The sequence below is a fragment of the Marmota flaviventris genome, chromosome 2 (genome assembly GCF_047511675.1).
Source record: "Marmota flaviventris isolate mMarFla1 chromosome 2, mMarFla1.hap1, whole genome shotgun sequence".
Lineage (NCBI taxonomy): Eukaryota > Metazoa > Chordata > Mammalia > Rodentia > Sciuridae > Marmota > Marmota flaviventris.
Genome location: NC_092499.1, coordinates 77,134,206 through 77,161,172, shown reverse-complemented (window position 1 = coordinate 77,161,172; position 26,967 = coordinate 77,134,206). Strand labels below are relative to the sequence as shown.

The 26,967-nt window shown below is 35.8% G+C and overlaps 2 protein-coding genes and 1 non-coding gene across 3 annotated transcripts; all 3 read left to right on the top strand.

The window, feature by feature from the left end:
• The first annotated feature begins 2,832 nt into the window (after positions 1-2,832).
• Positions 2,833-11,208, top strand: Socs4 (suppressor of cytokine signaling 4). The gene is made up of 2 exons (XM_071608034.1): positions 2,833-2,885; positions 4,776-11,208. Exon 2 carries the CDS (start codon positions 4,869-4,871, stop codon positions 6,186-6,188), a length of 1,320 nt encoding a protein of 439 aa, XP_071464135.1. The 5' UTR covers positions 2,833-2,885; positions 4,776-4,868; the 3' UTR covers positions 6,189-11,208.
• Positions 4,333-4,405, top strand: Trnaa-agc (transfer RNA alanine (anticodon AGC)). Its single transcript has one exon. It is a non-coding gene; the product is annotated as a tRNA-Ala (tRNA).
• Positions 11,209-12,645: 1,437 nt separating the features above from the next.
• Mapk1ip1l (mitogen-activated protein kinase 1 interacting protein 1 like) lies at positions 12,646-26,509 on the top strand. The gene is made up of 4 exons (XM_027929509.2): positions 12,646-12,796; positions 19,544-19,565; positions 20,251-20,958; positions 21,947-26,509. Exons 2-4 carry the CDS (start codon positions 19,548-19,550, stop codon positions 21,956-21,958), a joined length of 738 nt encoding a protein of 245 aa, XP_027785310.1. The 5' UTR covers positions 12,646-12,796; positions 19,544-19,547; the 3' UTR covers positions 21,959-26,509.
• The last annotated feature ends 458 nt before the right edge of the window (positions 26,510-26,967 follow it).

Here is a 26,967-nt window from a genome sequence, read left to right as displayed (position 1 = left end):
GTGCTCTACCGCTGAGCCACAACCCCAGCTCCAAAAAAGTATATTTTAACATTTATTTAACTTAATGCATTTCCATGGTTAAGCTGATTACTTTATGTAAATTATTTCATCCCCAATAGCCCGGTGAAATAGCATCCATTTTGCAGTTGGATGCATTGAGGTGTCTAGATCATACACATAGTACAAAACAGGATTGGACTCAAACCATGTTTCTAATACCTGCCATCTCTGTGCTATGAAACTACATTCTTGCCATATATGTATATAAAGATACTGAAAATGTTAAAACAGATACTGCCAGTTGATGAGATTATGATAGTTGTCACTTGGTTCTACTTTCAAATATTTTAACTCTTTGATTTTTTTACCTTCATCTTTCTAAATAGTATATTTATGCTTTTTTGTGATTCAGCAATTTTTACACATTGTGTTGAATTCCTCTTTTGGTGAATAGGAATTTACTTCTATCCTCTCTCTCTTTGCATCCTCACATTAGTTATATCACAATTTTGATGAATATTTAAATAACATTAACTGCTGAGCAGGTGGTTTTTATGTTTCTTCTTTTTTCCCCCCTTATTGGTGATGCTGGATATCTAATCCAGAGCTTTACACTTGCTTGCCAAGCCCTCTACCACAGAGCTATACCTGCAGCTCCTATTTTCTTGGGTAACTTTCTTATTTTTCTGTAATGATTTGTTACATAGTCATTTTTCCATTTGCTTTTGCACTCTCAATTTTCTAAAAGTCAATCTATTTTCTCCTCAAGATCCTTCACCTTGGAGCCTTTGTCCTTGTGTGGTTATTTGGGCTGATTACCCTCTAGCAGCTCTAAACCCTCCCCTATACACACCCCCTCTCAAGAGATTCCCTTCTTGCTCCCCAGAACTCACATTTCTTCTTCCCTATCACACATCTTCCTTGGGTTAGAGTTTACAGGAAGAATATATTATCTAATATGGGTTAAAATTTGCATGTCTGACAATTTATTTTAACCTCATATTTTACTGATAGTTAGACTGGTTATCTCTTCAAGGTAGGAAACTAATTTCTAGCTTCCAATGTTGTTGAGAAACCAAATACCATTTTATTTGTAGTCCTTTGATTATAACTCTTTCCTTCTCAGGAAGTCTTCAGCACAGGTTCAGTGTTCCCTAGGATGAGAATTATTTCCCATTTCAGATTTTGGAATATTTGCATATACATAATGAAATATCTTTGGGATGGGGTTTAAGTCTAAACATATAAACTTTATACATATAACTTGAAGGTAATTTTACACAGTATTTTTATGGGCCTGTATTTTGACTGTGATGTTATCACATGAAGTCAGGTGTGGAATTTTCTACTTGTGGCATCATGTTTATGCTCAAAAAGTTTCCGATTTTGGAGCATTTCAGATTTTCATATTAGGACTACTCAGTCTGTGTACTTAGATGCTCAGTAGGCTCTTTCATTATGGAAGCTCATGTCTTTTAGGTATGAGTTTTTTTTTGGGGGGGGGGGGGGCGGTCTTCCAGATCTTAATTGGTTTAATACAATCTAGAATTGAGCAGCAACCATAGTGGTTCAGTATGTTCACTAGGAAAATTTCCAGTATTATTTCTTTGGTAATTTCACCTCTCCATTTTATTATTGTTTTCTCTGAAATACCTATATTGATCCTCTAATTTTTTCATGCCTATTTAACCATTATTTTTTCTATTTCTTCAACTTATCCTCCAAATTTTTCTCAGCAATCATTTTTAATTTCCAGTTTGCCCTCACCTCCTTCTTATGTCTTATTCATAGTTGTAATAATTTCTCTTAACTTGGAAGAAACCAGTATTTGTTTGTTTGTTTTTGTGGTGCTGTGGATGGAACACGGGCCTCCCTCCTGCAAAGTGCCACTTTATCACTGAGGCTCAGAAATCTATTTTTATTGTCTAATCCTTCCACAGTTTAGTGTTTTTTTCAAACTTTATGTTTTGGTCTGTCATTTATGTTAGAAGTTTTCCTAAAAACTGATCATCTGTGAGTAGAGCACAACTATGCTTCCTGGATTGTGTGTGTGTGTGTGTGTGTGTGTGTGTGTGTGTGTGTGTGTGTGTAGGCAGGGCTGTGTAGAGGTGAGCTTCAGGGCATGCTTGTGTGGCCTTCTGGCTTTTTATTAGTGGTTTCCCAGCTCTCAGCATCTGTGTCTTTTCTCTTTGACCACTTTGTTTCCTAGCAAAGTATGTTCTCCTGGGCTGGGATTGTAGCTCAGTAGTAGAGTGCTTGCCCAGCACAGGTGAGGCCCTGAGTTCAATCCTTAGCACCACATAAAACAAATAACTAAAGGTTAGATTCTTAAAAAATAGAAAAGAAAAGAAAAAAGTATGTTCTCCTGTTCTAGTAGGGAAGTGTAAGCTTGCCCACCAGAGTTCTGGGAGCTACGTGGAAGAAGGGACTAAAAAACTTTTGATTTAGTCCTTCTATTTTTAGTCCCCAGCCTCCCCTCTGCACTTTCCTATGTCTGGTATCCAAAGTCCTGAACCTCTGGTTTAGTTTGTCAAATAGTAAATGTCTCTAAGTATGGGATTAAAAATCTAAGAAATCCAACAGTTCTTAGACAAATTTTCAACATACCTTTCCATTTTCCTTCCTTTTCTTTGCCCACACTTTCTGTAGCACTTCGTGCCTAAAGGTCCTGAACTTTGCCTGCTCTGTTGGCTTCCTTTTTATCCATGTCACCTCTACACCCAGCTCTCTGCCACTGAGTCAGTTATTGCTCCTCTGTTTTCTCAGGTTATAGATTATCTGATAGTTTGTTGGAGATGAGGTTTGTGGACTTTTTTCCCTTGGCAACCAGAGCCTTGCACTTGCTAAGTGAGCTTTCTACCGCCGAGCTACACCTCTAGCCCTAGGTTTGTGATTTTACTTTTTATTTTCTCTTATTGTTTTGGGCTGACTTCTGAGGAAAGAATAATTCACTCAGCCATTTTCAAACTGAACAATTATTTTTTGTATAATTGGGGAAAAAACAAAAAACTATTTTCATTTTGAGGGGAAATCCAATTTCCTACTCATTAGGAAATTTCTAAGGAAGCATTAAAATCAAGATTTTATAAGGAGACTTTGGTGAATTTTGAAGACAATGAAGAATTAAGAGAGAAATACTGAAGCAGGACCCTGGTAAAAGTGGGAATATTATCAAGAATAGAGGATATAAAAAAAGAATTGTCATAATTAAGAAGCAGCAAGGAGGCAAGATTAAGAAATTCACCCAGTCCAGTAAAGTTGATCATACAGCCAATAAACTGCTATTCTGATACAAACCTTAGTGAATTTTCATATTCTATAGCTAGCTTTGTTGCTTTTGCTTATTGTTTGTTCAGTGGAATTTAGTCAATAAATAAGCAAAGTTATTGTTGAATATAATTTTGGCTCTGCTAAGTGATGGTGTATCTTTGAAAATTCGATTAGAAACATTTTTCCCTAAGGATTTTAAATTATTACATATCAGTGGGCTCATTATATAAAAATAATAAGTCTAATCACCAAAAGAGGAATACTCTATTTGGAAAGTCTGTATCATTTATTCACACTTTTAAAAAAGCACTTATAAATTATTTTGTTTGCCAGTATGTACAATCATATAATATGATTGTTTCAAAACCTACTTTAAAAGTGGATTCAAGGGCTGGGGATGTAGCTCAGTTGGTAGAATACTTGCCTCCCATGCACAGGTCCCTGGGTTTAATCCCTAGTGCCATTAAAAAAAAAAGAAAGAAAGAAAAAGAATTCAAGTGCCTGGGAGTACTTGACTTGGAATTTTTAATGTTCTTGCATTGTCAGAAACATAATCATAATCAGAATGTTGCGTAACTGTTTTTCCCAGTCTCAAAATTCATCTGCAATATATTTGGGATTATAGAACTTCTTCCCTTAGTTTCTGACTTAAAATCTTATTTCACTGAAAAATACTTTAATTCTACTTATGACCAATCATTGCCATGAGTCTTTGTGAAACTCAGTATTTTACAATGTAAATTCTATCCTGTCTACCCAACTTCATAAGAGAGGTAATATCCTATAGAAATCTACTTGTTTTCAAGAAATGTTCAAGAATAAAAGTCTAATTCCATATTTCTAGAAAGCTGCATAAGTTAGTAGTAAAGTTGAAATGTATTGACAAAACTACATTCCTACTGCTTGGTGGTAATTATTTATTTAATACTTTCTTAACTTTGCAGCTTAAAATTGTTCATATTTTAATCAGTAGGAACAGAAACAAAAAGAAGGAAGTAAAGGAACAGTATAGGGTAGACAGCATATAAGATTTGTAGTTCTTACAATTCACTGGTCTAGGGCTGGGGATGTGGCTCAGTGGTAGAGTATCTGCCTAGCATTCATAAGACCCTGGGTTCGATCCCCAGCACCACAAAAACAAACAAACAAAAAAGAATTCACTGGTCTGTTGTGAAATTTTAAAATAAAATGAAAAGAGAGAGGCAGGAAATACACTTCAAGACTAGAAATTATTCAGATTTAAGCCTATGTTATAGCTGAGAGAGCAGACATGGCTTTTTTTGATACACATTGGAAATGAGCTATGGAACAGAACCTTAGACTCTTGACTGTGGAATTCCAAGATTACATTTAGTGGGAACAAAACACTTGGGACTGCTTTCAACATAGCCAGTACTCATCTTTTTCATGTACTAATTATGTTTTCATCTGTGTCTAATTGGGGCTTTATATTATAAATAAAAGGTGGATAACACATCGCTAATGACTTTTTTCCCCCCCTTTAGATACATCTGGAAAGTGCTCAGAAGAAACATCCTGTCAGAAAAACTGAAAAAGCAGTATTTATAACACTGGAATCTGTGGATAAATTTGTTAAAATGGCAGAAAGTAGTGAAAATAATAGTAAAAATATAGATGTAAGACCCAAAACTAGTCGAAGTAGAAGTGCTGACAGAAAGGATGGTTATGTGTGGAGTGGAAAGAAGTTGTCTTGGTCGAAAAAGAGTGAGAGTTGTTCAGATGCTGAAACAGTGGATACTATAGAGAAAACTGAAGTTCCTTTAAGGAGCCAAGAAAGAAATCACAGCTGTTCATCTATTGAGTTGGACTTAGATCATTCCTGTGGTCATAGATTTTTAGGCCGATCTCTGAAACAAAAATTGCAAGATGCTGTGGGGCAGTGTTTTCCAATAAAGAATTGTAGTAGTCGGCACTCTTCCGGGCTTCCATCTAGAAGAAAAATTCATATCAGTGAACTAATGTTAGATAAGTGTCCTTTCCCACCTCGATCAGATTTAGCCTTCAGATGGCATTTTATTAAACGACACACTGCTCCTATAAGTCCCAAATCAGATGAATGGGTAAGCACAGACTTGTCTCAGAGTGAATTGAGGGATGGTCAGCTAAAACGAAGAAACATGGAAGATGTAAACTGTTTCTCTCATACCAATGTTCAACCTTGTGTCATAACTACCAACAATGCTTCATGTAGAGGTGGTCCCATGACTGACTCTATGATGAACCTAGGTCCAAATAACAGTATAGAAGATAGTGATATGGATTCAGATGATGAAATTATAACACTTTGCACAAGTTCCAGAAAAAGAAACAAACCCAAATGGGAAATGGATGATGATATCCTACAGTTGGAAACACCTCCTAAGTACCACACCCAGATTGATTATGTTCACTGTCTTGTACCAGACCTCCTTCAGATCAATAACAATCCATGTTACTGGGGAGTTATGGATAAATATGCAGCTGAAGCTCTACTAGAAGGAAAACCAGAAGGTACCTTTTTACTTCGAGACTCAGCACAGGAAGACTATTTATTCTCTGTTAGTTTTAGACGCTATAGTCGTTCTCTCCATGCTAGAATTGAACAATGGAATCACAACTTTAGCTTTGATGCACATGATCCTTGTGTCTTCCATTCTCCTGACATTACTGGGCTCCTGGAACATTATAAGGACCCAAGTGCCTGTATGTTCTTTGAACCACTTTTATCCACTCCTTTAATTCGGACTTTCCCCTTTTCCCTGCAGCATATTTGCAGAACAGTTATTTGTAATTGTACAACTTACGATGGTATTGATGCCCTTCCAATTCCTCCTTCTATGAAATTATATTTGAAGGAGTATCATTATAAATCAAAAGTTAGAGTACTCAGGATTGATGCGCCAGAACAACAATGCTAGGAAAAGGGAAGTAACATGGGAATAATTGCATATGTATTTTCATTTAACATTTTATTTTTCTTGTTACTCCTCTTTGAATTTTTCTACAAAGGCAGTTGGAATCGAAAATAAGCCTCTGCTGGATCTGTTTATTTTTCTTATGCTACACTAATTGTTGGATGTTAACATATATTTTTAACCATGTATGTTCACTTTGGGTTTTTATTGTGTAAATTGTATACTTAAAATTTTCTTTCCTTAACTTATAGATGGTCCAGGCATATTTGAAATTGGGTAGGCATTACAAATACATTTGGATATTCTGTATTTTTCTTTAATAATAAACTTATGTTCTTTTCTACATGTAAAATATTTTTAACCTATGCTATCAGTGTTCCTATACATAAAATATAGTTTCCTCATCCCCTTTTTGTTGAGCTTTAAAATTCTTCAGTAAAGATGAGTGCTACGATTCATCCATACTAGTGTAATTGACCTTTATAATTTACTATAGGAATGTTACAGGTAACAAAATGGCTTAAAGTCAAACTTTCTGTGTTTTTAATTTAAATATTAACTGTAAAACAGGATTAATCCAAATCAATGAGCATCAAATGAAAACATGACATTCTGGAGGTGCATTTATGCTACAATATGGCATGGTCATTTGCTATTCCTAAATAGGTGGTCTTCTCTACCTGGAAAAGTTAAATCATCCTTATGTGTACGTGCGTGCACACATATGCAAACCTTGGCCCTCACCCATGATAGTCATGTGCTATACCACTGAACTAAAACCCCCACCTGAGTTAAACCATCTTTAAAACATAAACTTTATTTCTCAATGAAAACTTTAAAAATAATAACCATATTAATACTTAGTAATTAAAGCAACTAGGGTTTTTCTGTATTCATTTATGAACTGTTGATTCTACTTAGCTGTTTTTTAGAAGCTCTGAGCCTGTTACTTTCAGGAATTTCCATAGATTATAAACAACCACAAATTTCTACTGGTTAACCAAAGAGGAGACCTAAGTAGTTTTTCATTATTTTCAGTTGACTTGAATAAAGATTCAAGAAGTATACATGGAGATCAATATTCAGGAAGCTTTGTGTTACTTTTTGATCTTCAAGTTCCAAATAATTATTATCTTCAGAATTAACTTTGGTTTTTAATGTGACTTCAAAAAAGGAAAGCTATCTGGCATACTAAAATTATACTGAACAGAACAAAAAAATGATCATGTTTCAAATTTACTATCCCAAGAAGAGGGCAGCATTTTTAGAAACATTAGCCCAGTGTAACTAATAAAATGAAATGATATCCTATTCTTCTTTTTTAAAAGAGTGACTAATAAATCTAGAAAGATTCCACAGTTTTCCTTTTGGTGAACTGTCTGCCCCTTTGTACAAATTGGCATTTTTTTAATATAGCCATTGATACCTTGATGCTAGTTTAGCTGTATTAGGAAACTTCTATTTGGATTGAATTTTGTTTTGACCTACAAAATGTCCAAGGTAGAGCAAATGTTTTATTTATTGTTGCTTTTATGTTGAAATACCATTTCCTATCTTGCAGTTCTGCTATTAACATAAAAATAGCATTTTCCAATAATAGCTTTAAAGTAAACTTTTAGCAATTACAAAATTAAACCAGGAAAATCTGTTACCATTATCTTCTAGCATTTTCTTCTCAGTGGTCTCAAGATTGTCTTGATCTCCACAAAAGGTAGCTACTCAAGTGGCACCTCTTATAGAAGTGATGAGACTCAGGATTATCATAACATCAGTGTCAGGATAAATATCACTTCTAAAGATGATATTTACCTTTTACAAAGGTAGAAAAGTCTCATACTACCTCATCTTTATTGTGGCACTTTTATAGATCACTGAGAAGCTTATCTTATTAATATAACACTTCCTAAATAACCATCTTTGGTGAAAGAAAGTAGCGTGGTAAGACTCTACCCATGATTATAGTTTTTTATCAGAATTTGATAAGACTTTCTGTTTCTGTGAAACAATTATTTTAAATATTTTTCTTTTAAAAATAACTTTTTATCAGTACTGAAAACCTAAGGAATGACTAGCCTATGAATATTCTGTTAAAGGGTAGTTTTATAAAGAAAAATGAAATATAATTATGTTATCTTTTATAGTGGTAAAAATTAGTGTTTCTATGAAAGTCAAGATCTAAATAGCTTTTCATATAATTCAAACTGATTACTTGTGGTATATTTTCTCTGGGCTTTTTTATTTTTTTCAATTCAAGGTATTAATAGCTCTTAACATTTTGAAAATACTGCCATATGTGCATCATTGAAGTATCTACTACATGAGAACAGCCAGGCAATTCATTTACTCTGAAATGATTTGTATTTTCCCTTTGGTATTTGCTACAATTAAAAGAAATTTGGAAAGTAGACATACATAAAGACTTGAGGAGGGAATTATTTATCATGAATGGAAAAGAGTAAAAACTTAATTTTCTAAAAATTAAGTGATTAGAATATTAAAAGATTATCCCCTTTATGTTTTTGTGAGAGTACACATGGAACAACATCAGTATTATATAAGTCATCAAAAATGTATTTATTGGGCTGTAACTAAAATGAGTAAATTTTGAACTAGGCATGGTGGCTGCTGTAAGTTTAGCTATTTGGGTGGCTGAGACAGGAGGTTTGCAAGGTCAAGACCAACCTGGCAACTTAGCAAGAAGGTCTCAAAATAAGGACTGGTGATGTAGCTCAGAAGTAGAGTTCTTGCCTCATGTGAGCAAGGCCCTAGTACTACAGAAACAAAACAAAATAATAAAATGAGTAAATTTTGAGAATAAAAATGTGAAGATACAAAATTTCTAAGATACATTTATAGCACTAGACTAAACATTATGAACATTTGAAAAGTAGAAACTCCAGAGTTGAGAAAGAATTCAGCATGGTGGAAATATGTAGAGCTTACTGGTGAAAGAGAATGCATCTAAAAGAAAATAAGATATTAAGAATTTAGGCATTACCTCAGGGAAAAGACTTGACAGTGAAAGGGAACTACTTAATAGCTAATAGCTTGTCTGGACCAGGCACTTAGCTGTGCTTTGGGAATTATCTTGTGCTAATCAGGAAATAAACTTCACTTTTCTATTTTTCTCTCAAGCTTTTCAGGATATATATCCTCTCCTCGCACACGTTCCCCCCCACCACCACCACCACCTTTTTAATCTATAGCATCTTAATTCATGCTGTAATTCTTGGAATATGCTGAATGGGGTTTTCTCTTTTTTTAGGTTCCTTAGCATTTTGTATGAAAAGTCATATGTAATCTTTCTATAACCATGCATTCACCTAAATAATTCATAGAGGGAATGGTTTAATTTAAAGGAAGACCTAATAGGAAGATTAAAGGAAGCTTTTAGTCAGCCTGTGGCTAGATTTATTGATTTGGTGATCAAACTTGTGTTCTTTCCTGAATTTCAGCTAATGGCCAACTGTGGTCAAAAAAACAGCTTTCAGTTAAAGTTTTGACTTCTTATAAATAATATAAAGAATGCTTTAGTAATTAAAAATCCTTTAAAAAGAAGAACAAATGTGGCAATAGGACTCATATAAATTATACTTCTTTTGATAAGAAAACAAAATTTTATCATTTATTCATGAGCCAAAGCCATTAAGATAAATCAAGTTATCAACTTCCTGTGTCTGAAGTTTGGATCATTTTATAGATCCATGTATTAGAGCACTTATTTCCTATGAAACAAAAACCTTGAGATCTAACTCTTGTTTTCATTAAAAATATTTCTCATCACATTTAGCTATATTCAGAATCCAATAGTCATGTCATATTTTATATTTTGACTTTTGTAGAGCAAATTTTACAGGAAAGTAGACTTAGTTATAATACATTCCTACAGACAACAAAATAATGTAAAATAGCCTACTATATAATGTTAAGTAATTTATTTTATTTTAGAAATGTTAAGTAATGCCCACATAAGTAAAAGATTTTTTAAGTCAAGGAATCTTGTTTCTACTTTGGGAAAAAAATATTTTAACCATTTTTGTTTTAGCATAATCAGTTTTACATTCACTTGTATTTCTAAAGAAAGAACAAAGCACAAGAGTTTTTCTTTATTGATGACCTACTAGAAACAAGCAGCACTATAAATCTTTACTAACACATTGAACACAAAAAAAAAATGAGGTAACTTTTAAAAATACATTGGCTTGTAAGCAACATATAGACTGCTTATAATACAATGGAAAGAGGGTTAGCTCATAAATCCTATCTCAAAGCTATTCTTTGTAATTTTGAATAGCTTACTCAATCTTAACATCTTCCTTTGCCTTCATTTCCTATAAAGTGTAGGTAATAATACTTTTCACTTCATTTCCTGAAGGTTAATCCTTTGGTAAGAAGTGACCCATGGAGCATACTTGAAAATAATTGCTGTACACCCATAAAGTAATAATGTGATGGTAGGTTTTCAAAATATTTCTTTAGTAGACCCTGCAGAGTCACATTCACTTTTTGTAGTCTGTAATAGGCTTTCTTAGCTTGATGCGACAATAGAAAACAGTACAATTTGAATTTATGGTTTAGACTGCAATTAAATGAACAATTGCAATTTCCTCTTGCCCTTCATAAGGTCAGATTGATGTTTGTCTTTTTAAGTTGATTACATTTGCAATAAAAATGATAATCACTTTGCCATGGTTATGATCAAATCTAAGCTTTCAGCCTTGAGAGCCATGGTGTGAAACTTAAGGAAATTACTCAAATTATGCTGATTTTGCTAGAATTGAATAAAATCTGTATTAGCCAAGTACAAACAATATATACTTGAATATTCAGAGTTTTAAATAGTAATTTCACAAAACTACTCTTGTCAATCAGGCTTGTATGATCCACACCATACCCCCCAAAGTAGTCTATTTCCACTTTTATTTCTAATTTTGATGTTGACTGTTTGTTCTTGGATGTGAGTTTAAACAATTTGATCTGAACAGTTTTTCACTTAATTAAATCTTCACATGTGAAATCCAAAGACTTTGTGTTTTGTTTTTAAAATGTCCTTACCTCACACATTCACCTCGGAATTTGAAAAGGAACACTTTTGAAAAGTCCGCATCCTTACACACCGTCCGTTTGTATACACTTTTAGTTTTTATCAGTTTGGGGGCTTCCAGAAACAGAGGCCAGGATGCAATTATACCTGCAAGATTTATTTGTGGTGAAACTAAGGTTAAAAGGGAAGGGAACATAAGGTAGAAAGTCTTCCTATCACATTGCAGATCTGACAACTGTAAAGAATTGAAAGAACTGGACAGATCAGTTGAAAAAGTGTTAGATGGGGAGTTTGTAACTAAGCAAATGTTTCCTGTAGACATGTCATTCCTATAGAACCTCCAGAGTGCTCCGTTACTGGTCCTTGGCAGGCAAGGAAAAGCTTTCAATACCCAAGGTCCAGGACTAAGGTGAGGTGAGGGAGGTACACCAATTGGGTATATATATTTTTTTTAATCAAAAGAAGGTAACATTATGATGCAGATATTTTAGATTTGATTCAAAAAATGAGAGCAAGATATCAAAATTTGCATTTAAGACCAGACCATATTATTTTCTGTTACGCCAGGCTTTAATGACTCCATAAATCACTGCTGATTCGCTGCCTCTTTTGAGGACAGGATAGGTCCTCCATATTGGTAGTGTAATTTTCCGAAACTGCCTTCATCCCAACTAGGACTACCCCAAGTCTTAGGCATCCAAATTTCCTGTTACTCCTTTTCCGTTAAAAACTGTACTGGAGAGTAGGTCCACTTGGTGTCTTTAAAGAGGTTTTTAGTCACCCACTAACCCACTAATGGCTTACATACACGTAACTACATACATTTTTATATAAAAATAATGTATGTTCCGGTATTTGTTTTTATACCCACATCACTCTTACAACATCATTACTACCCAGCAGATTCCTTGGCTGGGTCCATGTGTCCACCTCCTGGGCCCCACTATATGGTACCTAATGTTTATTCAAAAATGAACATGTGAGGAGAGGTGTGAATTGGGAGAAGTCTGCAGACAACCTTTAGCAAATACTGGTCAAACCATTTACACACATTTGTTTCCTACAATGACCTTTTAGTCAGCTCTCTTCAATTCTGTCCGGAGGGTCCGGGCCTTCGGTCTGGCCAGACCGCGTCCCACACCCAAAATGCTTGGAGTCGAGAGTGGGGATCCAGAATCTGCCCTCAAGTCAAAGTCAACAAGTGGCAATTTCCATGAGGCTACCTTGAACACTGCCGACTACAGGCGATGCTCTGAGTCCTTGGGAGGTAGGAAAATTCGGAAGCTTTCCCGCGGTCCTCAAAGAGAAAACGGCAGCCCGCGGCCGGCGCCTAGGCGCAGTCCCGCCGGCGCCCAGCAGGGGCGAACGCGGCCCGGTCAAGGGGCGGGGGCGGTGCGCTCGGCGCTTCCTGTTCCGGCGCCAGGAGGAGCCGCGCGCTGCTGCCTCTGCTGTTGCTGCTGGTGCTGCCTCCGCTGCCGTCAGTCAGGCTCCGCCTGGTTCTTCATCGCCCATTTCCCTCTAAACCATCGCCGCTGCTACATCCTGCTGCGGGCTCGGATCTTGCCAGGTAAGGCTGCTTCGGCGCTCCTGAGGGTTGCGGAGGGGGCTGGGAGCTGCGATTGCGCGGTTGGCGGGCGCGGCAACCGGGAGACGGGCGCGGTAACCGAGGTGTCTTGAGTCATCTCCACTGCTTGGGCCGTGAGCACCCTGGGGAGCCGGAGCCAGGCGTTCTGTTCCCCTCCCCTCGCGCCGCGGGCCCCCTCCCCCCGCCGCCCCCAGGGAGAAGGCGTAGGGGAACGCTGACGTCGCGCTCCGTGGGCTTCTCGGCGCTTGACGTCAGGTCTGGCTGGGGGCGGGGCGGAGCGGGAGCTGGCCGACCCGACCCCCTCCCCCCCTTCCCGGGCGGCGCGACCCGCTCCGTGGCCGGTTCGCTCCGGTTGATCCCGGACTCCCTTTGTTCGCTTGGCCCTTCAGGGCTTCCGGCCCTGTGCCCCTTTGCCATGACCCCCACCACCCCATTCATTAATTTCTGATGAAAAGGGAGAGAAAGGCCGGAATCGATTCTTAACTAGAGTCTCTGAGCTCATGATCAACCGCTCAACTAGAGTTGCTTACAGATGCTTTAGATGCTTCCCCTGACAAACTACAAGTGCAAAGTTCTGTTAACATTCGTTTTAGGATTTAGAAGCACGTATTATGCATGGTCTCCTGTAAATGCCTGAACCGTTTTTTCTTTTTACCTTGAAAACGGCGTGCTTTTAATAGATGATGCTTCTAATGTCGAAGCATCAAATCAAATTGAACCAAAAAAATATTACAGCCTTACTACTGGAGAAATACTTGTACACCTGAAGGTTGTAAAGGCCTGTGTTGAAACCGAATCCTCATTGTGGGCATAGCCCTCCGAAGTTTTTCATAAGTTCTTTGTTCAATAGTACTCTTTGGGCAGGAATAATAGAAATATTTCTAGTTATTGGTGTCTTTGAGCCTCCTATGCAAAACTTAACTTGCTTTAGAAACTTATGAGTTGTATATGTTGGAATATTAGTTTTCTTTCCAGGAGGAATGGTAAATGCCTATCTCCAGTCTGCCAGTATATTTTGGGATCCAGAAATTCTTATTTTATATTTTAGAACGACTGGTCTATATAAATGAGGTAACCCCCCCAGCAGAATCGGGGTAGCACCCCATAATCTAACATTAATATTTATGCAGGGTCTGGGACCGCACCTCAGTGGCAGAGTGTTTGCCTGGCATGTGCAGAGTCCTAGATTCTATCCTGGGCTCTGAAAATAGATTGTACAGCAGTGGGTGTGAATATTCAATCTAAGTGGGAATTAGTAAAAACTATGAATAGCTTCAAGTCAGATTTTGCCATCGAATAAGTTTTGTGCCAAACTTGGGAAAATTATTTTCAAATGTTTCTGGATTGAGAACAACAGATAAAGGTTTATGGAAGACAGAAGTTGTAAAAGCTAGTTTTGTTAATTTATTTTATATAAATCACATAGCAAATCTGTGAGATGAATGCTATTCCTGTTTCCCTTTACCTTTGAAATTGGGAAAGTTGTACTTGGCCAGAGTCCAGCCAACTAGGGAAGAGCAGGCAATGTACTCTTCTAATTTCATGCCATATTGTTCATATACAAAGGAAGACAAGAGAATTTGATATTTGTTTTCTACCCACTATTTTCCAAGCATGATTTTAGGACTTGATCCAAGAGTCCCATTTAGTCTCCATATAATTTTATTGGTTCATTTTATATTAATGAAGAAACAAGTCCATTCAGGTAAACTGACTGTTAAGTGAAATGATTCAAACACTTGTCTAAGAATTTTCTGCTAAAATTTTCTCCTTTTTTTTTGCTTTCTATAGTCTAGCTAAACTGCAGAAACACCACTTCTCAGGAATATTCATTCCATAGTACTAATTTTCCCACAGCCCAACAGTGCCTATCACATATTTTCCAGAAAGTAACTAAATAAATGTAAATGGTATTACTGGGAATTTTAAGTGCTCAAAACTTTTTCATCACAATTTCTTGAATTATCCAGTGTAAAAAATGGAATATAATTTCATAAATTTGCTAATAAAAAATTAGTACATATTCTAATTCAAATTTTGTTTTCAATACAATACTCACAGTCTTGCCCATACTAAACAAATGAACACAAAAATTCTGATTCACCTTAGCTCCTTTTTTTTAAGTACTGGGAATTGAACCCTGGAGTGTCCTGCCATTGAGCTACATCCCCAGCCCTTTTTTGATTTTAAGAGACAGGTGTTGCTTAGTTGCATGCTGGCCTTGAACTTGTGATCTTTTTGCCTCAGCCTCTGGAGTGTCTGGGATTATAGTCATGTGCCAACACACTTGGTTTAGCTTCTCTGAATAAATATTGTATGGCACTTTATATAAATAATTATTTTTTAATTATGTATGAGGTAGCTAGGTGTCAGGAGTGGCTCTGGAAATATAGACCCTTAAGTCCTTTAGGAATTCTGTGTTTTATAGATAAGAAAATGATCTCTTGTTTGAAAATTTGCATTTGTTAAAAGGATTGATATCCAGGTCTCCTAGGAGGTACATTTCATACTATTTATCACTCCATCACAATTTGATTTTTTTTAATTATTACTTGTCCGATGTTGCTAGGAATTCAGCTTTCTTAACTTCTTATAATTAAATTGTCATTCCCTCTAAAGGCCTTAGGTGTCAGTGAAATGTTTTTACTTTTCTAGTGTATGTTAAAGACATTTTGTACTCTGTTTGAAATTGCTATTCTTGCTGCTCAGAAATTAAGTGTTTTTCAGGTAATGGGTAGATTGTGTCATAAAGTTGTAATGGAAATTGTTGAAAGTAATAGCTTTAAATTAGACCAAAAAGGAAGAATGAAAACATTTATTGATTATAAGCTTTTTTTTGACAAATTCAAGTTTACACTGGCCTCATCTTAATAATTATTGTAGTTCAACTCTTTTATTAGAATAGCTGTTTAGAAAATTTCTGTAAATTTACTCATGTTGATTTACTAATGTCCCAACTCTTTTTTTCAATCAATTTTTGCATGAAAATATAGCCTAAAGAGCAAGTTGGAATGTTTCCAATTAACATGGACAATGTTTATTTTAAGCATGGAGAGCAGGTCTATTTACTAAGGCAGTGAGGAAGAACAGGAAGTGACCTATTCCTAATTCCTTTGGTCAGGGCTTCATTATTTCAACACTTGATTTAAAAACTTTAAAGCCAGAGTTGTGTATTAGTTTGAGTTTGTTATATAATTTATATTCATGAAATTCTTTAACTAGTCAATGGATATCATGTTTTTCAAAAACTAAGAGTGAAGGAAAAATTCTGAAAACCTGACCAACAAGACCATATGAAATTGAATGGGTCACTTTAATAAGATTCTTTGCTCCAGAATTAATGTGAATCTTTGGGGGGGAAGGTATACTGATGATTGAACTCAGAGGCACTTAATCACTGATCCCTTTTTTGAATTTTATTTAGAGACAGGGTCTCATTGAATTTTGCTTAGCACCTTGCTTTTGCTGAAGCTGGCTTTGAACTCTCCATCCTCCTGCTTCAGCCTCCTGAGCCATTGGGATTAAAGGCATGAGCCACCACATCCAGCAATGTGAATCTTGGTGTAGAAGTATTTTCTATATTTGAACAGTATGCCAGTCTTATATAGACTTCAAACATATCGTACATTGACAGTTTCATCTAACATTGATCCTTATGAGTATTATTGTATAATGTGATTTTAGTGGAACACAGACCTTAATGTTTAAATGAATGGATAATTATGTTTGCAATACATTCAAGGTGTGGTTTTGATATTTTGAATAAAAAGCAAGATTATTCCTCATGATGAATGCAAGATGGCTCAATACTAATAAGTATTCATGTGCTTAAAATAGGAATAAATAAGTATAGTAACAGGCATAAGTAAAATCTCACTGTAATTTTTTAAAATCTAAAACTAAAAATGAAACTCATACTTAATCATTTCCAGGAGAGTTGGAAACAAGATCACTGTGTTCCTGTCATCATTTGACATTTCATTGTTTAAATCCTAACTGCGGCAAAAGAGAAAGGAGCTGTAAATATTGGAAAGAGAATATAAAATTATTATCTGGAAACCCCAAAGAGTCAACTGAAAAATATTTAGGAATAAGATAATTCAGTGATGTCACTGCTTATGAAAATAATATACTAAAAATTTAAAAGCCTTTCCCATTTATATAATTAACCAATTAGAAAATATAATGGAGGAGAGCCTATTTACAACCACAAAAAAAGGGCTTGCAGAAATCTCTTTTGTAAGAAATATGTAAGAGATATGATCAAGAAAACGAACTAAACCAGGTTAGCTGGCACATGCATGTAGTCCCAGCTAATGGAGGCTGAGACAGGTGAGCACACTAGTTCAGGACCAGCCTTGACAACATAGGAAGACCCTGTCTCAAAGAGAAAAGAAAAAATGGCATATTTTGAAAGAAAGACACATTTTGTTCTCAAATAAGGTTTGACATTTTAAATCTCATATGTCCCTTTGATTAATCTGTAAATTTAATGCATTTCCAATGAGAACACCAACAATTTCTTTAATTTTTTACAAAATAACATGGAAAAAATAAACATGAGAATATTCAGGAACACCTGGGAAAAATAGTAGGGTAGCTGACACTAAAATTTGTTTTAAAAATGCTAAGTACAGGGCTGGGGTTGTGGCTCAGTGGTAGAGTGCTCGCCTTGCACATGTGAGGCCCTGGGTTCAATCCTTGGCGCCACATTAAAAATTAATTAATTAATTAATTAATTAATTAAAGGTTTAAAAAAAAGCTAAGTACAAATCAGTAGAAAATAATAGAGTCCACCAGATCTGTAGCCTGCTTGAGGCTCTGAGGTCAGATTGTATATGTGGGTTTGAACCCTTGCTCTACTTGTCATTAGCTCTAAGACTTTAAAAAAAGTAACTTGCTAAGCTTCCTTTTCTCCAGCTGTAAACTGGGGATGACAATTGAATTTGCATTAAAGAAGTAGAGACCTTGAGCATTCAGTGATAACCATTCCACAAATAATAGTTGTAGCAGCAATGAAGTCTTGAAGGTAGTTTAATTGCTTGATAAACCTAGGTTATTTGATAATAATTTCTTGGAAGAATTTAAATTTTTAAACAATTTAAACCATCAACATATAATTTTCTTTTTAATCTTGAAGTGGAGAAGGCCTTCATACAGACATCACACAATCCAGAAGTCATACATAGGGAAAAAATTAAAATTTTTATACCAAAAAATACCATTTAAGGGATCTATAGTTGAAAAGATCTAAGTAGAAAAAAAAAAAAGTCTCATAAATGACAGCTGATTTCTTAGTATCTTGCAAAGCAGAGGGGAGAGGAGAATGATGGTACTACTAAGTAATGAAATTCTCAAAGGCACAAAGAGAACCTGCTATCTTATTCTATTCATACAAAGTTAAAGAACAAGCAAAAGTAACTCAGAAGTGATGATAGGGAATAGGTGATTGGGAAAAGAACACGAATAAATTTCCTGTAGTGATAGAAAACATTCTATATCTTATTTGGGTTGGTTACAGGGAATATACAATGGTTAGGTCTTGTTAACCTGAATACTGAAGATGTTTGTATTTTATTGAGTGTTAATTGTATTTCAGTTCTAAAATGGTGGGGCTAGAGTGTATATTTAGGTGATGGAATTCTTGCCTAGAAGCCCCGGATTCAATCCCTAGCACTGCAAAAAGGTTTTAAAAATTTAAAAACGGCTAAATGTGGTCCAAGATGGCAGTAAATTCACAGAAAAAGAAATGTAAATTAAGTATTAAAAAGTTATTCTTACAGGGCATTGTGGCACTCACCTATAATCCTAGCTGCCCAGCAAGGATTGCAAGTTCAAAGCCAGCCTCAACAACTTAGCAAGACGCTGTCTCAAACACAATAAAAAGGGCTGGGGATGTGGCTCCATGGTTAAGTGCCCCTGGGTTCAAGCTCTAGTACCAAAAAAAGTTATTCTACCTTCCACTTATGTAAATTAAAATGTGATGCCAATTGTTAATCTGTCATGATTTTAAATGATTTATAGCCAGGTGTGGTGTTAATCCAAGGGATTCGGGAGGCTGAGGCAGGAGGATCACAAGTTCAGTGTCAGCCTCAGCAAAGTAGTGAGACTCTGTCAAAAAATAAAAAGGACTGGGAAAGTTCTAGTGGAACAACCCTGAGTTTAATCCCCAGTACCACACAAAATGAAATAAAATGACATAAAAATTTAATAATATCCAGAAAAAAAAAGGGTGACAATGTAAATTGATATGTGTTTCTCAAATAGTTAGCAGTAGACTCTGTGAATTCCACTCATGGTACTTTTTCACACATGAGCAGAGTTAAGTATTCAGAGATGTTCACTACACCATTGTTACAACCTAAACTGCCACAGAAATCAGAACTTTAAAGTGTGGATCAGGCTGGGCTTTGTGGTATGTGCTTGTTGTCCCAGCTACTTGGGAGGCAGACCTGGAGGGCTGCTTGGGTCTGAGAGTTGGAGGAGAACAGCCTGGGCAACACAGGGAAACTACTTTGCTATATAGTCATTATTACATGGTGTTTAGCCATTAAAAGGGATGAAGTTGATAGAGCTATATGAACTCCTGTCGAAAAATTTTCCTATAAAGAAAAACACAAAATAAAATGATAATTCCCTTTAAGTAAAAATAATACATTTATAAAATTTCCATTGAGTTTATAAAAGAAATAATAAATACTGATTTTGAAATTTTCTTTCTTTCTTTAGGAAAATGTCTGATGAATTTTCGGTAAGTTGATGTTTATCCTTGATGAGTTATTTTTGGTTCTTAAGGAAAACATGGTCCTGTCTAAAAAGATGTTTTTTGTGATGCTTGGATTTTTTGGCATGTGATTTTAATAGGTGATTTACCTTATTTACATAGATAACTGCATGTTTGAAAATGTATCCAGAAGTGTTTATGAATCTCTAAATGAAGTTTTTTGTGTTGCTTCTCTTGCTCTTTTTCACACTTTATAGTAGTGATAATCCCAACATTTTCTGAAACTTATTTTATAGCAGGCACTATGTTTATTCTATTACATATAGTATCTTAAGTTAACTGTACCTCAAGTTAACTGTTTTTGAAAATGAGAAATCTATGGGAGTTCATAACCCACTTGAATCAAATGTATGAAATATGATATGTCAAGAGCTTTGTAATGTTTTGAACAACTAATAATTTAAAAAAAAGTTAAAAAAAAAGAAAATGAGAAATCTCATCAGTTGTATTTAGAGAAGTTGAGCTTCTGAAAAAAATTGCACTGATAATCAAGGTAACAACTCAAGTTTTATATTAAATACATATTAGCTTTTGAAGATGCTATTGAGGTTTGTAATCCCTCACTCTGATGGTTTACTGGTCTATTTGAGTTTATAATCATGTTGACTTTTCCTGGATAAGACAAATAAGACATGTCTGTTTTGTATTCCAGTTGGCAGATGCACTACCTGAACACTCCCCTGCCAAAACCCCTGCTGTGAGCAATACCAAACCTGGTCAACCTCCTCAAGGCTGGCCAGGTTCCAACCCTTGGAATAACCCAAGTGCTCCACCTTCTGTGCCATCTGGACTCCCACCAAGTGCAACACCCTCCACTGTGCCTTTTGGACCAGCACCAACAGGAATGTATCCCTCCGTGCCTCCCACCGGACCACCTCCAGGACCCCCAGCACCCTTTCCTCCTTCTGGACCATCATGTCCCCCACCTGGTGGTCCTTATCCAGCCCCATCTGTGCCAGGCCCTGGCCCCACAGGGCCCTATCCTACACCAAATATGCCCTTTCCAGAGCTACCTAGACCATATGGTGCACCCACAGATCCATCTGCAGCTGGTCCTTTAGGTCCATGGGGATCCATGTCTTCTGGACCTTGGGCACCAGGAATGGGAGGGCAGTATCCTACTCCTAATATGCCATATCCATCTCCAGGGCCATATCCCACTCCTCCTCCTCCCCAGGCACCAGGGGCAGCACCACCTGTTCCATGGGGCACTGTGCCACCAGGAGCCTGGGGACCACCAGCACCATATCCTGCCCCTGCAGGATCATATCCCACACCAGGACTCTATCCTACTCCCAATAATCCTTTTCAAGTGCCTTCAGGACCTTCTGGTGCTCCGCCAATGCCTGGTGGCCCCCATGTGAGTGTTCAATTTGTTACTTCACATGCACTAATAGTTACATAAGCACAACTGAAAAATTGCTTCTTCCCAGTTCTGGATGGAAGATTATAGAGTCTTTGAAATCTTTTTTAAGGTTCGCAAATACATAAAATGAGTAAATTTGAAAATTTAGATACAGCATTTAAAAAGATAAGAGCAAAAGTATTCCGGGTACTAATAATAGAAAAAATTTCCCAGAGATCTCTAAAGGTTTTATAACAGTGAATAATGTTCTCAACAGCATCCTTTGTAGACTCTTGAGATGCAATTAATTGGACTGTTTTGTTGTGTTTTTTTTTAATGTCTCTCAATATTATTTTTATAGCATCACACTAAAGCATAGTTTAATAAAAGCAATTTCTTCCTATCTGACTTGATACGGAGGGAGAATTTTTGAGAACTTAAGACAATGAGTATGTTGCTCATCTTTCAGGCAACTCCCCCTAGTGCTTCTCAGCCAAAGTTTTGTTCAATTCTTAGTAGCGTTGAGCTTGAGATTATACTTCTATTCCTGATTATGAGTTAAATGTAATTTTTCTTGCTTTACTGTCAAGTCAGACTAGAATAGGGCTGATATTTTAGTTGAGGAGTCTATTAGGTATATGACTGGGGGGAAAAAAAAAGTACGCAATATCCCCCACAAGATAAGCCAAGTGAGTATCCAGAGTCAAGATTCTCCTTACAGGAAAGGAAAAGAAAAAAGATTTGTTAATCTACAAGATAAACTAACCAGAACTCCAGCTAATAAATGCCCATCTCGGCTATATCTGCTATATATATATTCTCTAAAAAAATTTTTTTTCTTTCTTTTTTTTTTTTTTTTTTTCTGCTAGCTGTATGCCAGAGTAAATGAGTTGACTTGCTGTTTGGGTTTATTAAACAATAAATTTATTTTAAGCCACAGCAAGGAGTTAAAAAACTCCATTTATAAAATCTAGAAGTTGACTTTTTCTTTTTTCTATTGCAGTCTTACCATTAAGTTAACAGTGGATGAAGAGATGGCGCTTTGCTTTTTGAAGTACATATATATGCAAATGAATGCATATATAAAAATTGCTGGTTTCACTATTCTTAGAGGGCATTCATGAAAGAACAACTCTTGCACCTCTCAGAAGATATCTGCCTCTTGGATGTGTAGTACAAAACATAGAAGATAAAAACATAGAAGTAAATCATTCAGGTGTGATTTTATTTGGTTTTCATGGGGGGAAAACGATTAAATTGAATAGCTCTTTGATACAATTTGTTTAAATTATGAAACTACACATTTAAAAATCTAAGATGATATGGATTATTGTTAAAATATTTTGCCAATGAAGTTGCAGATTTTAAGTATTTTTCTATAATCACTCCCCTCCCCCAAATAAACTTCAAAAACAATCACATTATAATTTAAACAAATGATGCCTCTGAACATTTTGAGCTGCTCTCCTATGTGATAAATAAACCTGGTCCTCTTATGGTTTTATTTTGGATACACCTTTTTTTAAACTAATTACTATCAGATGTTCATTATCCAGCCAGTGTTCATTTTTATTCTCAGATTTTTAGTAAAAAACTTAGATTTGTTTTATTTTTGCCATATGGATTATATAGCTCAGCTCTAAAATCTGCCATTTATGAAAAATTAGTCTTATTTTGCAGTGCTGGGAATAGAACCTAGGGCCTCACACATGCTAGATTGCCACTAAGCTACACCCATAGCCCTAACTTTTTTCTTTTTAATCCATTCAGAGAACGGATATCTGTTTGTATTACTTTAGAATGGATTATAAGATATGCATATTGCTTTGGGAAGAGCTCAAGGAAAGAATTGTTTTGTTTTAAACCTCAAACTAGATAAACCCTAGAAATTGCTTCATTTCCATGAAACCAGAGGTTTATTTTCTGCCCAGACCATTCCCTGAAGTCACCCTCCACCCCCCAGTTCTTTAGAGGGAACACATCTTTTGATGACTCCCTTATATAGAAGACTAGCACACAATGTGGGATTTGTTATCAGAACATACAGAATATACAGCAGTTATGTTTGGAGAACTTTATAAGTCGTACAGACATGACTGTTCTCTTTGTACAAGTGTGAATCAAAAATGTTTCTGTCTTTCAGAGTCTGGTTAAGCTATGTCATTGTCTCCTGCATAGTTTCCTGAATCTGTAAAGTATTTATGGCTGTTAAGTTCTGTATTTGTTGACAGGCAGATAAGTGGAATTGAGTACCATCTTTGAAAACATTATCTTCTACAGTGAAAATAATAAATTGTAGCTCTCTGCAACTGAGTTTAAAGCAGTGTGACTATGTTGTTAAATATTGAGTATTGTTTATAACTACCAAAACAGCTTTGGTTGCTTTTTGGCACCTTGCCTTTAAATCAGTCTTAGATTTGGGGTAGATCTGATCTTATTTATCAATAATGATTTGAAAATTTGAATGTATCCATTGGGTTACTAAAATGTGTTGTGGATTTCTCAGATGATTATAGAAAACATTTATGCTGGAGCTGTTTTTTCTTTGAAATAAAATATTCAGGAGTTTATTTCTCCAGTAATTAAAATGTCAAGAATGCCTAGTGCTGCCAGTTTAATGATTTGATAGCTACCTCCTTTTAAGAAAAGAATATGGTCACCTTTGAGAGGAACATCAGCATTTAAACGTCCCTTATTTTAAGCAGGTGATAGATTCAAGCTTTCAGAATTGGTAAAGGTAGAAACTAATTTATTTAAGTATCTTCAGACTGGGAAAGGTTCTTAGCTCTTACATAGTGGCAAAAGTATTCTTTTGTTGTTGTTCTTTCAGTTCTTTTTAAGAACAGGTAGTAACTGTATCTACCATACTCTAAGGACTCTAGTCAAAGTAGTCTCCAGTCTGCAAAACAGGTAACTTTATGTATCATAGTTTAAATTTATCAGTATTAAGCTGTCATTTAACTGGAAGGATAAGATAGGAAAATGAGAAAGCAAAGATACCTCTATTTATAGTTATTGTGACTGTCCTAAATTGAGATAACTCTAGCTTTAGATGAAATATTTAACATAACACCACTAAAAGAGGTAGCAAGTGTGGAGATCTATAATTGTGGAGTCCATTTATTATGGGAAAAAATATTTTACTAAACAATTTGAAGGGCTATAAGGCCAAGATTTGAAATTATTCCTCCTAAAAGTATTTAATACTCCTAAAAGTATTTGCCAGTGACCCAGACTGCCATTTTAACTTTTTTTTCCCCAAGAACCTTACGACTGATACTTGTATCTTTGTAGAGCTCATTTCTCTAATTGTCTAGGGTTTGCAGTGGGGATGTCTCAATTCTTATGAGTACTCTGGGCTAAAAGATACTAGGTTTAGGGTGGAAATAAGAAAAGCAAAAGTTTCAGTGAACAGATGAGGAAAAGCATATGGGAAGGGTTTTACTCTTTGTAGGGGAGTAATGCTTTTCAAACAAGTTATGCCAAGTGTGATGGCACATAACTGTAACCCCAGTGACTCAGGAGGCTGAGGCAGGGCATCACAAGTTTGAAGCCAGCCTCAGCAACTTATCTCAAAAAGGGCTGGGGATGTAGCTCAATGGTCAAGGACCCTGGGTTCAATCCTCAGTACCAAAAATAAATAAAACAAGTCAGGCTAGGCTGAGGTTGGTTTATGGAAGGACATTGCCAAGCATATTTGGTCTTAAGGGATACACACTATCAAATATGCTTACATTTGGGCTTCAAACAAGAATTTCTAAATAAATTTGATAAAAATAATTACAATATGTTCAGAAACAATGGTGTTCTAGAGTTGGAATCTTTTTCAAGTTTTAAAATGCCAAACCCACAAATAATGAAAAATGGAAACTTAGACCGTAGATCCTTATTCACAGAGTTGTTAAAAATTCAGTGCTCCTTAAAGGAGGACTTCATCCAGGCATGGTGTCACATTCCTGTAGTAGGAGAATCACAAGTTCAAAGCCATCCTAAGCAAAACATAAAAGGGGCAGGGGATATGGCTCAGTGGTTAAGTGCCCCTGGATTCAGTCCCCAGTACCTAATAATAAATAAAGGACGACTTACAAATACTTGGGCTTCTCCAGGTCTTACCTGCCACCTTTTCATGCTTTTGAATATGCTATTTACAGCTCTCATTTATTGTGTAAAGTAATATATTGGTTATTCAGGAATAAACATTTTTTAATTAACCAAGGACCATCTTCCTTATTTCTCCATTTTGCTATTGTTTGTTTTCAGTAGAGAATAATAGTTCAGAAAAGAAAAGGGCCTGAGTCACAACTACAATGAAATATTTTCTAGAAATCATTTGCCCATGATATATATTACCTCAAAAATAATTAATTAGGGCTGCCTTTTGACTTCAAATATACAGTTTTTAAACTTGGTATAGGTGAAAATAGCTCTACTTAAAGTTTCCATTAAAAGACTGGTTTGCATATTAGTCCTTGCCTGCACTTCTAACAGTTAGTGCCACTGTTTTCCTCACCCCGAGTGAGGTAGAACCAGCTTCATGAAATGCCAGGTTATAAATTCCAGAAGTTAAGCACAGACTTTCAAGTATTACCATTAATTTGAAAAGCATAAGGCTAAACTCAGAAGAATCATTAATAAAATGCTTAGAAAATGGTGGGCATCCTTCAAGGGAAGACTATAATCTTAGTAAAGCAATATTATCAAAAGACACTGTTCTTTTTATTTTCAGAATTCTGTCAAGGGAAACACTGCCAATAAAATAATCAGTATTAAAATGCCATGCAGACTTCTGGCTATAGAAAACATGTGAGGTCTGTGTTCATTCAATAATCACATATTGTGATCAGGTGCTATGCCAGAGGTCAGAGAAAGCAAATCCCTATCCTTGAGGGGCTCCTAGTCTAGGGATGACTTTACATAATTCATTAGTACACCTATATTAGTTACCCATTATATTTTAGAAGAGCTGCTAGTAGAAATTACAAACCAGTTTTGGAGCATTTTAAAGGGCGGTGTGTGATGCCCTTTTTTCTTTCTTATTTTTTTTTTTTTTAAGTAAGAAAATATGTTTCAAGAAGTTAGTGTTGATCAGTGCAGCTATTCAAGTGTACAAAGTAATAGGGTGTTTTTCCCTCTCACACTGCCCCTGGTTAAAGGTACTTTGACTGCCCATCATTGATAAGCAGGTACAGATTTGTTGCCATTAAGCAAACTTGATTTATGTGTGCTCTACAAAGGTTTTTTGTAACTTCTTAAAATTGTGATTTTTCTTCATTGACTTAATGACAAACTTAATGTATGTAATTGTCTATGCATTTTAAGTTAAACTGCCTAAAATGTGATTTAAGACATATACATTTGTTTGTATTATGAACTGTAAGCAATCTGAGATGTTAGGTTTTATCACCTGCTGCTGTATCTGTAAACAAAGAAATGTTGCTTTAAGAAGTAATTATAATTAGGAATAGGCTATGGATGTGATACTTGATATTTTTTAAGATAAACTTGTTTGCTTTTGTGTATTATACCTGAAAGCTTTTTTTAAAAAATGTATTTTCATGGTTTTGCAGTTTTCCCATGTATTTATTCTCCAGGCCCAATTCTGGGCTTCCCTGAAAAGTCTTGAGTTTAATTAACTGCATATTTATTGTCAAAGAAAACAAGGCTTTTAGATGCCTGTGTGTGTGACCTGCGTTCACTTAGGAATTTAGATTGTCTGTCTTGGAAAGAGCCCTTCCTCCAAAAACCCCTTTTAGAAACAGTGTCCACATAACAGTACCTTTCCTCCCTTCGAGGCTTGGCCGTTCTTTGTAACCAGATTGTCTGTGCAAAGTCATGTGACCTTCCCACTCTGCCCCAGTTGCTACTACCCTGCTTGCTGTTAAAAACAAGAGCTACTATGGCTACAACTTCTGCACATTTAGTGAAGGTCATATTAAGCCTGGAATAGTTGGCCATTTCCCACAAGAGTTTCTTGGAACTCCAGTGTGAGGATTAACAAATAATTTGTAGTCCATTCTACTATTA

What these genes read in the sequence shown, in the direction of transcription:
- Socs4 (XM_071608034.1), top strand. Translation starts at nt 4,869, where the DNA reads ATGGCAGAAAGTAGTGAAAATAATAGTAAAAATATAGATGTAAGACCC.